At 43.1% G+C, this 13,335-nt stretch overlaps 1 protein-coding gene across 5 annotated transcripts in view; it reads left to right on the top strand.

Moving 5' to 3' along the window:
- The window catches only part of magi3a (membrane associated guanylate kinase, WW and PDZ domain containing 3a), a 121,249-nt gene that overhangs the window by 58,544 nt on the left and 49,370 nt on the right, over positions 1 to 13,335 (top strand). For all 5 annotated transcript variants that reach the window (XR_008832769.1, XM_056422421.1, XM_056422420.1 and 2 more), the window contains exons 2-3: positions 5,783 to 5,899; positions 9,112 to 9,231. Coding sequence is in view for 4 of the 5 variants with exons in the window: in XM_056422421.1 (XP_056278396.1) it covers positions 5,783 to 5,899; positions 9,112 to 9,231 (237 nt within the window). In the remaining variant the exon portion in view is untranslated. The remainder of the gene's footprint in view (positions 1 to 5,782; positions 5,900 to 9,111; positions 9,232 to 13,335) is intronic.

Below are 13,335 nucleotides of genomic sequence, written 5' to 3'. Positions count from 1 at the left end.
TGACATATAACTATTATTTCCCCATAGTTCCCAACATACTAAGAGTCGACTGCAGTGTGGCCATGTGGCCGTGTCCACTCAGCTGGTGGACCTGACAGACTGCAGGGCGGATCGTAGCGCTCATAGAAGCGGTTGGACATGGACACCAGAGATAGGAGTGCTGAATGTCATGATCGGTCAGTCTGCTCCACCTCACAGGAAGTTGCCAGGAGATGGGAGAAGGCCCAGCCCACTCAGGATGACTGCGGGGTGACTGTTCTTTCACCTCTCCGCGCCAGCTAAGAATCCAAAAGGGGCCGACAAGACGAGAGAGGCTCAATCTTCGCTTTATTTCATCATTTTGTTAAATGTCTTCGTCGAAGCCACAATGGGATTAGAAAGGACAACTTCAAGGTTACTTCTCACCGTCTAGAAGGGGGGGATGGGGTAGAGCTAGTCACATGCTGCAACCCAGTGATTAGAGAGGACAGGGTACCTTGAATATATGTGGTCTCACTTCTGGATGCTCTAGGGTTTAAAGAGTGTGTAAACACATTCCACATTCATCAACAGAATAGGTGTGCACTCATGAATGAGGCAAGGAAGCACTGGGCCAGTTTTATCTCAAACGTGTAACTAATGGATATTTAGTACAGTCGGCCAACAATAGCAGGCAAGCCAGCCGGAGCCAAGAATATATGTCTGAGTGCTTTGGGACACCATCTGTGTCTATTGCCAAATGCGCTGATGATTATCACATTCACCATAATAAACACACGGCATTAAGCCGGCACGCAATGCGTAGCAAGACCATTCCTTTCAATTATCCACTTAAAGAGTTGATTGTGCTATTTTGTCATGGGTGCAGGGATAGTGTGACTGTCCTTGTGGCTCGGCTAGCCCAAAATAGTATCGGAGTCACTTCTCCTGCAGCTTTGCATCCCCTTCTGTTTTGTGTTATCAATATAAATTGGATGCCCCTGGCTTATGAATTCTGCTGTTAATAGGAAAATGTTTTTTTTTACAAGATACAATTGGAAAAGGGCAAGTTGTTAAGGTGGTTTTCAACCTGTTAATTAGCCATTGTATAGCTGACATACCCAGCTTGTGCAGAATGACCTTATGTTGAGATACCACCACACTAGTTGGATTTAAAAGGTATCTAACTAACCTGAGGGAAGAAAAGGGCGGTTGGGCACATTGATTTCCTTCATGTGACATTTTTCATCCCAAAGCCCACGTCCATCTATAATTAATCTCCTGGGCGCTGTTGATACTAATTGACTTCACACTGACTACTTCATTGCTGAACAACTACAGCTCTCAGCTTGGGCAATGGCAATGAGAGCAATGGGGCTCGTCTCAGGTGGGACAGCACGACACGCTTCTCCTTTTTGACGGGGTTGGTTCAGTCTGAGTACTTCCAGTATCACTTGCAGTACACATGAGCATGTGTTTGGGGGATGAGACCATTGGTGCTGGGTGTTTCTTAGATGCCAATACACATGTTTATTCTCTCTATGCCTGTCACACAGAACGAGGCAGGACATTCTGTCACCCCGAGGGGCCAAATGAACCAAACCAGATGGTAATTAGCAGGTGGCGGGGCCTTTTTTCACTGTTTCCAGAGCTGCACTACTGTCAGCGAATTGCCTGATTAGACACCCACTGACACCCCTGCTGGTGACTTCTCTCCAAAGCGTCCGCTCCCGTTTAGAAAAAAACATTTTGGAGATACAAGCCCATTGTAATTTGACTGTGAGGCCATGCTGGTGTGCCAGGGAGCGAGCCGAGCTGCAGGGATTCCACAGAAGAAGAGTCGTTTTGCTTGAGGCGAACTAGCTGCTGTGCAGAATCCATTGAGCACTATGACTGCTCCGTTTTAAAGGGTGCAAGCTTAAATGCCAAAAAGCTTTACTTCAATATTTATCTCTTTGCCAATATAGTTGAACTTTTCTATCCCATCAGGATTCTAGCTCATGAGTATAATTTTATGCCCAGAAGATTAATTCATGAATCTGCTTCTAGTGCCAAAATCAAGTCTTCATTTATGGTTTTGGATTGCCATGACATTTGGTTCAGCCATTCATATCCTCCTCGGGATGAAGTGTAATCACTTTTTATCTGGCACAACTTGAATTTGTCCAATACTATGGTTTATGAGCAAATACCCAAACATCAGCATGCTTGCATTGTTATTGTGAGCATGTCAGCATTTATATATTAGCATCTAGCTCAAATAACTGCTTTACACGTTCGCAGAGCCTCACAAATTCTTATCCTTATATTTACTGAATTCTGCTTAAAATGTGGCAATAAAATGAAAGCGATATTATTTTTGCCAAAAGATTGTGGCCATTTTTCAAGGCGTTGATGTGCTGTAGCCTTTAAATGTTGACATTACGGCAGTACAGTTGAGTCAGAAATGGTTCTCCACGCTGCTCAACCTGTTTTACTATATATAGGGACGGAGGCTCTTGTCCTGTTTTTTGGCTAAGAGACAACTTGTCTCTCAATGAAAGACATTGTGCAAAGCGCTTCAGTAGTTTTGACATCAGTTACGGAAAATGGCAGATGGTGAGGTGAGCTGAGAGTAGCGCTTTACGCTGGCAGATTCCAAAATATACGAGTCCTGGGGGAATGGGGAAAGGATGATGGGCAGCAGCATGTGCTTTCATTTCATTTACGTGTGATGGAGAGAGACAGACAGAAAGTGGGGGTTTTGTTCGTACATCCATTTGATACGATTTCACTCTGAGAATGTAACTTTTTATCTTTTATTATTATTGATATACATAAGTAAGGCCTCTCCCCGTGTCCTCTCAACCCGTCTCCTCCTTTACACACTTCATGTGTACAGGCTGAAAACTAAGAGCAATTTCCGGAGCCTGAGGTAGGGCTTGGTTTCCATTTACCTTTATCCAGGCTGATCTATTGGGCAAAGAGAGGCTGCGGTGGAGCCAGCGACAGGTAGAGATGCACACAACAGCTGGAAGCAAAGGCATCTATGAGGAGAGAAAACAAAAGGTCAAGTGGCTAACAGTGGAAGAAAGAAAAGGGCGAGATGCAGGGAAGGCCGACGGCTATTATGAAAGTGATCCAAACAGGATTGAGGAGCCCTGTGGGTATCGGCCCAGGCTGATGACACTCTGCAGCGAGGGAGGCAATGACGCACAGTCAGAGATGGAGTGATAGAATACGATGAAAGGGTGTGTGTTCCCATGCATCATCCTTACTACACCCTACCAACATCTCCCTCCCCCTCCACCCTGTCCTCCCTCGGTCCCTCTGTTTTTAATGATTCGCGATCCTTGATCGACCCCCCCCACACCCCCCACCCCACCCCAGCCCCTGCCCCCAGAGTGTCTAATGGCCAGATGACAAGGCACAAAGGTTTCTATTGTGTCCCGCTGGCCTCGTACAACCAGCCTGGCACGCCAGTGATGCGCTGCCTTGTAACCGAGCGGGAGGCTGAGAGTTGCTGCTCCCTCCCTTTTCTCTCTTTCTCCCCCCGTATCTGGAGATATGATGTCGCACGCTAACACAACCTGACAGGCGGGCCACAAAGACTGCCCTGTTTGAAACGCATGAGAGCGAGTTTGCTTTGGGCAGGGGAGGTGATTTGCATGTGTTTGTGTGTGTGTGCACGGGAGGGAGAAAGAGAGATTGATTTTGTGACCCAGTGGGATAGCTACCCTTGGTTGCAGGAATCCTGTGGTAACAATTAGCTCCATCCATTGTCCATGCTGAAACCAGTTGACCAGAAACCAGCTCACTCAAGGCAGTGTGTGAAAATGGGTCCAGGGCGGCATGATAAAATCCCTGGTGAAGGCTGAATCCGTCACATCCCCTTTAACACGGGAACAGGCCGGACCTGGTATAGGAGAGGGAATACGATGAATATTGTTTGTGTGCGTTTTGGATTTTCGTCATGTCTCATTGCTTCTGGGAACAGGGACCACATGCTTGTGGCTTTCCAGTTGCAACGCGTAGCCAGACCCAGCTTTTGTTTCCTTGACCTAAATTCCTCACATTCATTGTGCCAGTAAATAGTCTATAGAGTTATATAATGAAGAGCCATGCTTCCCTTGGCCCACTCTCGCACCTCCACCATGCTGCAGTTACTGGTTCAACTTGGGGAAAGCAGCAGGCACATTAGGCACAGATGAGGAATTCCATAACCACTTGAGTCATCATCAGCTCATGTGTGTGCCTGCAAAAGCATCGAGTTGTGTTGAACAAGAAGAAACTCAAAAGAAAAAAATATGTTTAACGCCCCTTTTAAATTGATTTAAGGTTGAAAATCAACCCTCTCAACCAGGTGACTCAATGTTGCTGATCTGAAGTCACAGCGGTCGTCATTTGTTTAATATTTGTTATTTTGGCACATCGATAGTTTTTTTTCTTCCCTAGAAGCCAAGTCCATCCTTCTTGCTGACAATGGGTACCATACAAAATACTGTTTAAGTTTCAGAGTAAAATTCTTGTCGAGTGTGGGATGCCGAGGATGCGCCTCACTTTAATATTTTATTTTTGTTTTACTGTGGGAATATTTCTCTTTGTTACTACACAGGCTGATCATGTTTTTATTCCTTCTGCACATTTCTACTAGTTTGAACTCTGCTACTCGTTTGAAAGACTGTGTGTATGTGTATGTGTGTGTATGTCTGTGTCTGCGCGTGTGTGTGTGTGTGTTCATGCGCGTGCGAAAAATGTTTCATACTGAAATCAAAGCGAGTCCACAATGTTTTTTGAGTGTGCAGCGTGTGACACACTGACTCCATACTGTGTCGTATGGTAAAGAATTCCTCAGGAGATTAGCACGCAGCAGAATTAGTCTCACAATAGTGAAAGTTATGGCAGATATTAATAATCTCCGCATGTTTCTTGCTGGGGGAAGTAGAGTTTCTTCCTGACTGCTGTTCCTCTCTGCAGATCTCACAGGCTGGCACAACCTGCTTGATTTTCTTTTGCCAACATTTTCCGATCTGCGGAAGATCTACAGAAGATCCACGGGACTTAACGCGTGCGCCAGACAATCTGTCAGACGTTGCCAGCGAACTTCGCCACATTCTGTCCTTGCAGAGTTGTGTTTGAAAACACACACGGAAGAAAATCAGATGTAGAACATGGAACTGTTTCGACGAGGCAAATTACAGATCTGGTTTTGCATGTCACTGTCATGACCGCCGGAACAACCGCAACATCTGGACATCTGGATGAGGTTGATTATGTACAACTAGACAAGCTACACAGCTTTCAGGCGTCAGCGCATAGGAACGAAAGCCATATTCAAAGCACATCTGCATGTCCCGGCCCGAGCACAGCTGGAGTCGACACACAGGAAGAGCAACACTGTAGCAAACACAAGGGACTTCTCTCTCGCTGATTCTCTTCATCTCCTCGTTTTCTCTCTTTGATATTCTGTCGCTCAAAGGAGAATGGTACATGTCCCTCCTCTTTGAAGATGACTGTTGTGCTCATTCTCTTCCTCAGCCCATCATGTTGTGTGCCTCCTGCTTTCTGCTATGCATGCCTCTGGATTTTAATATTCATCGCAGCTTCAATATCTTAGCCACTAAGTGCCTGGCCGACACGTAACCTTTTGGTTTCAAGCTTGTAGCACATGCTGATGTCCGTCGAAGATGTGTGTTGTAGCTTGTTTACCGTTTTGATTTCAGTTTTAATTGTCTCAAGATAAAATAATACCGAGTGTGGGTGTTTTGTGAGTGAGCGGCGTGAAGATGCCCTTCCATGTGGTTGACTTGTTGGACTGAGCGTGTTTCTGTTTCTTGTTCCCTAGGTAAGGTGTTGAACACTGATCTGCGTCACTACCTCAGCCTGCAGTTTCAGAAGGGCTCTCTGGACCACAAGCTCCAGCAGGTGATCAGGGACAACCTGTACCTGCGCACCATTCCCTGTGAGTAGCCTCTGCACGCCGCTCTCTTCTTCTATGGTTCTGCCTGCGGCAGGGTTGTCCACACCTTTTTAGATTATGGACCATAAACATAAAAACACAAAGTGTCACGGCCAAATAGTAGTATCTACGATAATACTGCAAGAAAATACACATTTTAAAAGTTAACTTTCAACAAGACTACTATAAAACGTCTCTAAAATGTTATTGTTTATATTGTATAATGCCGTATATATTGTGCTATGATGATTGTTGCTATAAAAATGTATGAATAATTCTGGGTGCTTATACCTTTATTATAATGCATTGTATATATTTCTATAATGCATTATAGATATGGGTATCATGGAAAGTATTACCCCTCTGTCTTAAAAAAATTCAATTTATTTTCCTCCTCAACATTATTGCAAAAAAAATATTCACTTCATAATCCCATCTTAATTAGTAATAGCACCCAGATATGGCTTAATGTAACTGTGACATCGTAGAACAACCTGAGAAGACTTTGATACAGAAGCGAGTGGAATATGCTTTAAAGACTTCAGGGTTGGTCCAAAAGAAACTGTCTTGGAATCGATGGGAATGACACACGTTCTCGGTCTTTGTGTTTAATTTATGCAACATTTGTTTTAAGAGAGACATTTATTTTTATATTTACAAATATTACATTTTTATTTTTATAGTCAGAGTTATCTTACAATTGAAGGTGTGAAAGAGTTCGGCAAACATTTTCCTGTATTTTCTCTAGTTTATTATTAACAAACCATAGAAGTAGAATAAAACAGGACAGAACGATTTAGTTTTTATTGCTGAGTGATTTTAAAATGGAACGGGCGTAAATAAAAGAGCGGCTTTAATTCTCTGGAGTTAAAAAAACAACGACATTATTTTTTTTTGCCATTTATCTCTTGTCATATCTGATATTTTGCGTGGAAAGAAAGTCATTTTAAGAGCATCATTTGAAATTACATGTACAATAAAGCAGTTATGATTAATTGGACATAATAACATAATTAGCAGAGCTTTTCTACTTTCACTTTGCTGAGGGAATCTGTCCATAGATTTTCTGTAGAAATAGATATTTATCTGCGGTACATAGCGTAGAGTTCAAAGCAGTCATCTTAATCGCTCGATCATTACAGATTCATGTACAGTCCACTTCAGAGGGTCAATACTGAAGATCTGAAAACTGGTGCCATGCGTATCGCACGCAGGCCACTGCAGTCTGGCTTTCCGTGGCTCGGCATATGTCTGTTGCCCACTCCGCTCATGCAGGCCGTGCCAGTGGATCGTCACATGGCCGCGCGAGGAGCCTAAATAGCCACTACAGCGTGACGCCTGTGCTCGTTAGGGCATCTCAGAACGAGGGAAGCATGACTTCCTTCTTGCGCTCCACACAGCGAGGCGTTATTATGTGTCACTGCTGCCTCCCACAAAGATGACAGGAGCTCTCAAGAATGTGCCAGAGGTCCAGCGCACCACGGAAATCCTTGAGACCTGGCTAAATCCCAACCCCCAGCTCCTCCACCAAATGAATTTCTGCGCATTAATATTCGTCACGAGTGTCATTGGCAGATTACAAAAAAATAACTAGAAAGGATAGTGTAAGTGTCTCCCTGTTTTCAATCCTATCTTCTTCTTTTTTTGGACATATCTCATCATTTAGTTGCTACAGAGGAATACAAAGTGAATTGTTTTCAGTAAAGTTGTTTCTTTTGTATTTTATATAAAGATGGTTCTTAACCATGAATGTGAATCATTAATCCACTGTGCTTTATTCAGATTATATATAACGCATCATAAAGATTTTGATAAAAACTGGTGTCATAGAAAGTGTTATCCAATATTTCCTCACCCCAAAAAAACAGAGAATTAGGGTTGCCGAATTTATTTTAGGTAGCCGAATAAACATTAAAAAGCTAAATAATTGCATTCCCCTGTTCCGTCCTCCGAAAACAAGCACATATCCCCCCCCCCCACCCCACCCCTCTTCGAGGCTTTGCTGGTCCCCTCTGATTGCTCTGTTTGACAGATTAACAGATTGTCTCTGCAACAGACTAAGCTGTTTCAGATGTGATGGCTCATACCCCAGTCGGAATGCATGTTGACACAGAAAGAAAATGAAGAATGGGGATAGGTTCTTATTCAACTCTGTGCTAAATGTCCTTATGCCTGCAGTGCAGCCAGGTAGCAGAGCGGCAGCTGAGAAGTGTAGAAGCCCTGATTACATCTAAAGATGATGTAAGCAGAGTCGGCGTGTTAGCGGGCGTAGAATTATTTTCATAATGATATATACGTTTCCAATGTCTTGCAGATGAGTGTATCAACAGGGTAAAACATGACGCATTCTTTAACCGGCTGCAGCAGTTACGATCGGTTATTATTTAACGACTTTAACTTTGCATGACCTGGAATGTGGTGCAGAGGTTGACTTTTGGAGCGGCAGTGTGTTTTAGGGGGAAGTAAAAGGAAGGAGAAAAAGCTAGCTCATGTTTCTACAAGATTATTTCAACCATAAAGCAACTGACCTTGACCATCACCTCACCGCTGGCGTGAAGGAGACGATGCACTGTAATACACCCGTGACCTTGATTTACGAACGTGAACAAATCTTTCTGGAAACGGGGTTGTCTCTAAGTCACCTTGTAGTGTTATTGAAAATGACTTTGATGATAAAGATGCCATGAGGGCATTCACACATTGGTTATTTGGTTTATTGCAAATAGGAACATGGTTACTTAAATAGCATTATACTGCCAAGTCACCATTAAGCGTTTTTCTTGAATCATTATTTGCCACTATGTTGCCATAGACACCGAGCGGTAGGTGGGATTGATGAGAAAGTGTCGTGAAACACAGCAAATGTGAAAACAGGTTAATTATTCAACAAAAATGCAGAAGGTCGAGAGTGTAGTTGGTGCATTAAATTACTAAAGCAGTCTTTTCTAAATTCTCCTCACTTATGTATTGCTTTAATATATTATAAAATTGTGTCCGTGATGCTGCACAGAAATCAAACTAAAAGTGAGCAATTATATTCCTGATAATTATCATTATCATCACACGTGTTCTTACAGCTGTGCAATGTTTTTCCCTCAGTTATATATTTCAATAATGGTTTCATGTCTTTGTAGTTTCAGCTCTGTTGACTATTGATGATGGAGACTCACTTGTTTGGATGTTCCCTCTGTCTTAAACTCCGTCATTGTTGGCAGGTACCACTCGGCAGCCCAGAGAGGGGGAGGTTCCTGGAGTGGACTATAACTTCATCGGTGTGGGGGAGTTCCGTGACCTGGAAGAAAGCGGACTGCTGCTGGAGAGTGGCACCTATGACGGTACGTCTCAATGAAACACATCCTTCCACTGCACCACGCTATAGATGGGGATGTAGAAAAAAAACAAGACATGTTTGTTTTGCCTAGCTGGTTGAGGCAGAGATGGTTGGTCGGAGTTCGGCATTAATTCTCCGGAAAGGCGGAACTCAGTCTTCAGCAATATAGACAACGCCATGCATTTATCAATACACATTGACCTTGAGGGGTTAGGGTCAGGACAGCCTATTGGCCATGGCAGAGAACCTACAGAAAACAAAGTTACAGCTACCTCGCACAAGCAAGTCAAACCTAGCTTCAGTTCTCACACACACCCCGATATTAGATTACCGGTTGTGATCATTCCGGCATGATGGGGCCACTGCAAACCTGTGCAAAGCAAAGGGTGACCCAGACACATCTGTCAGAGCAAATAAACATAAGCTCACAGATTTATGTGGTTCCTAGCCAAAGGTGCATGTGGTTCAGAGCAAAAGGGGAAAAAAGATGCCTCTTTGCCTTTCAGCTGGAGTCCGTTGTGTGTAAGCACTCACAGAAGCATCCAGAAGGTAAACATGAAGTCATATTGACTCACGGGTAAGTCCTGTATTGAACTGCTTTGCTGAGCCATTGCCACGACATTGACCCACAGGGGAAATCTGATTCTGGTTGCTAACGGCAAGTCACTCCGCTATTTACTGCCTTTTATGTTTCACCACGAAATAATTATTAGTCAAGACTGCAACTCGACCTCATGTTATGAATAATGAGGAACAGGTGGGAGCGAGATGAAAAAGAAGAGGCTTACTATAATATTATGGGAGGGTAGTTACTTTGAAATGAAGAACTGCCAGAATACTTGGAGTAGAAGAACAACAGAACACACCTCATTTTGTATTCCAAGGAAGGTCACTCGGAAGTGTTGCGCATGGTTACCATGGTGAAGATGAATTTACGCGAAGAGGCTTCATACGCTGCTTATACAAAGCTCACTTTGAAGACACAGCTTTTCAGGTGGTCTCGGTCTTCTTTTTTGGACTTCATCAGACTTCAGTTGACTCTTTAAACTGAACCAAACAGGCAAACACATCTCAGTTCACAGTTCTCTCGGCCCACCATGGGGACACGGCAGCAGCTGAGGTTGAATCCCCACACCATCCCTGGCTATTGGTTCTCTCGTGATTTTTCTGAGCTGTGCACCATTAGGTCACCAGAGGAAGTCAACACATTGCCTAAGTCATCAGCAGCTGGTCACTCTACGTGATCAAGCTGGATATACTATATCCTCGTGTGATTGTGTTGCCGAGGAGAAATTCACACATTGCGTTGTAAATCTCTTGGCTGCGTGAGTCATAGCCAGCCCTGGGAGATGGGCCCTTCAACCTTGAACCTATGAAACAGTCAACAGGATGAATAATGGACCTGCTCTGCCCTTCCCTGCTTAGTGTAAAACAACCGTATGTGTATTGAAGACACAGATTCAGAAAGTTAATCATTAATGTCCAGACCTTTTACCTCCACAGATAACGTTTGAGATAAACATATTAAACACAAACACAGGTCTACAGACTGACAGACAGGCACCTGAATGCAGGGAAAGGGGGAGGGAGAGATGTTTACCACATAATGAATGAACTCTCCATGGGTAGTTAGTCATTGACTACAGATCTGTTACTTAGTGCCACAACTTGTATACTGTGGATCGTAAAATTAGCCTTGGAGGCCTATTCACACAGAAATGCATTGCATTGGAGAAACATTTTCTTTAATTTGTACTAACATGTATTGTAGGATTTAAGTCTGGACATGCTGTTGGTACAAACATGCATACATAGTTAAACTTTTGTGGAGACGCCTGGATTGCATGTTTACTTCATTTCACATCATTCCCCTTTGGTCAGAGAGACAGGTGTAGGTGTAATGATATATCAATTGATTGAACTCTGTATGCAGTAAACGCACCAGATTAAAAGTCATGTCTCACCGATGTGATGCAAAAATGCGTTGTGGGAATCAAAAAATCCTCATGCAACACAGAATACATAAACTAATCAGACCCAAAGTGTTATGCTAATGCTAATTGGTGTGGCTAGCCCATTCTGTCATATCATATAACGTCAGCAAATAGCTGTACATATCAGCTACATTACTGTATTCATTTTGTCTCAAGCCATATGTTGTCCCTTATTTATATTTTTGAGATTAGAGATAGTATTCGCGGGGTTTGTCGTACATTAATATTGGATGTTGATAAAGGGACTGACCATTATTTAAAAAACAACAACAGGACCATTGCTCAGAGGGACCATATCTCCAAAAATACACTATTGATGGAACAAACAGGCGCACATGATAAATTATTATGCAGAATGACTGCAATTCTTTTCATGGAATCCACCAGAACAAAGTCTTTCATTGGTCAGACATTTATTTCCCCAGGTTAAAATGAGCTGAAATCAAGGTGTATCCTAATACTTCATCTCCTGCACAAATATTCCACAGGGGTGTGCAAGCAATCGCAAGATCCTACAAAATGAATTTTTAGAAATGTTTTCATGCATTTTTTGGACAGACATCCACAACAGCTTTTAATGATGCCGTGAACTGCTCCTTGGTTCACCCGAGCACTTTATTTTACATTATTCATTAGTTGCAGGTTTTTAACATCATGGACTTTTTCTTGTATTCTGTGTTGTGGGTAATCACTGTCATCATCTTCTGTTATTTTGTTATGTTTCGAAACACCATGCTGAAAAAAAAAATGTCCATCTTGTGGGGCAAAATCTGAACAGAACTGAATTTTGAGTGTTAAGCGCAATTTCATTCCCTTCTGCTTTATTATTGCTGCCAGTCATTATCCACCTCTCTCTCTCCCTCCCTCCCTCTTTCCTACTTTTTGATATGCCCTCTTCAGTACACGTCTATATTACTCACTAGTTATTGTATATGTGGTGCATTGGATGGAAACCTCTTGCCTCATTCACCTCCAGTCCTGTGTACAACAAGGGCTGGATGTCTCCATGGTAACCAGGAGAGACACTCTCCCACTGCTCGGCTGGAGCCCATATCTGACACAATAAGTGTTTCACAGATTGGTTGTCATATTGCTCACAAATAATAGAAGAATATTTCAGAAGGCCAATATTGAGAAAATATTTAACCAAGCATTAAAAAAAGGTTGCTCTTCAGAATAAATCGATCACATGTTCAACTCCCGACAGTTTCACTCTCCGCATTCCAAGCAGGTCTTAGCGGCAAAGTTGACTCAGCTGTTGTCAGTGGACGGGGAGGTTTTAACGGCACAGAAACAAAGACAGATTAGTTTGCCAGTTTTATTTTTACAGAATGATGAACGTGTCAACGTGTGAGTAATACTTGTTACTTTGGCTTTGACGAAATTCCCCAATATTAAATTTGCTTGTCTGTCAGAGTGTGTGCATGTATGTGAATTAGGGCATATCCATTTCTACCCCTCACTGTGGTTGGTACCGAACAGCCGGTATGAATCATTCAGGAGGGCGACGGGGAGCTGAAGAGGAAAAGCATAATTCAAGGAAAGCTGGTATCACTGTTTGAACTCAAAGTTATTAACAGTGGATGTAAAGATATCAGATGAAGAAGCAGCATGAACGTGTTTGTCTTATTAGTACCCACATTATCAGAATCAGATATTTTTATTGCCAAGTATGTTTCACATACAAGGAATCATCGGACAAAACATTAAACGGTCAACAACAATCAACCCAGTGCAAACACAATAGAATAAGAATAATTTAAAATAAAGTGCACAGATAACAGTACTTTAAACTCGTTTGTGGCAGCTGTGGGAGTGGAGTCTCCAATTAGGCCTCAGCTGCTGGCTAATTGGCAATCAGCCAACTGCTCTGGCTGATTGGCTATCAGCCAGCAGGTGACGCTGCTCTCATGAAAGGAGCAGTCGAGAGTGAGGTGGGGAGAGTAGAGTGAGCAGAGGCGCCGTCGTGCGGTCTGCTAGATTAAATAAAGAAGGTTGTCGAACCGAACATGGTCGTTGCTGGTCCTTGCTGCTTTGGGGGGAAACCCACGGGTGATGGCCCGGAAGCTGTCACATAGTTTAAGTGTAATGTTAAATATGAAGTATGAGGGGAT

The sequence above is a fragment of the Pseudoliparis swirei genome, chromosome 9, assembly GCF_029220125.1.
Source record: "Pseudoliparis swirei isolate HS2019 ecotype Mariana Trench chromosome 9, NWPU_hadal_v1, whole genome shotgun sequence".
In the NCBI taxonomy this organism is placed as follows: domain Eukaryota; kingdom Metazoa; phylum Chordata; class Actinopteri; order Perciformes; family Liparidae; genus Pseudoliparis; species Pseudoliparis swirei.
This window is presented reverse-complemented; position numbering and strand designations above follow the sequence as displayed.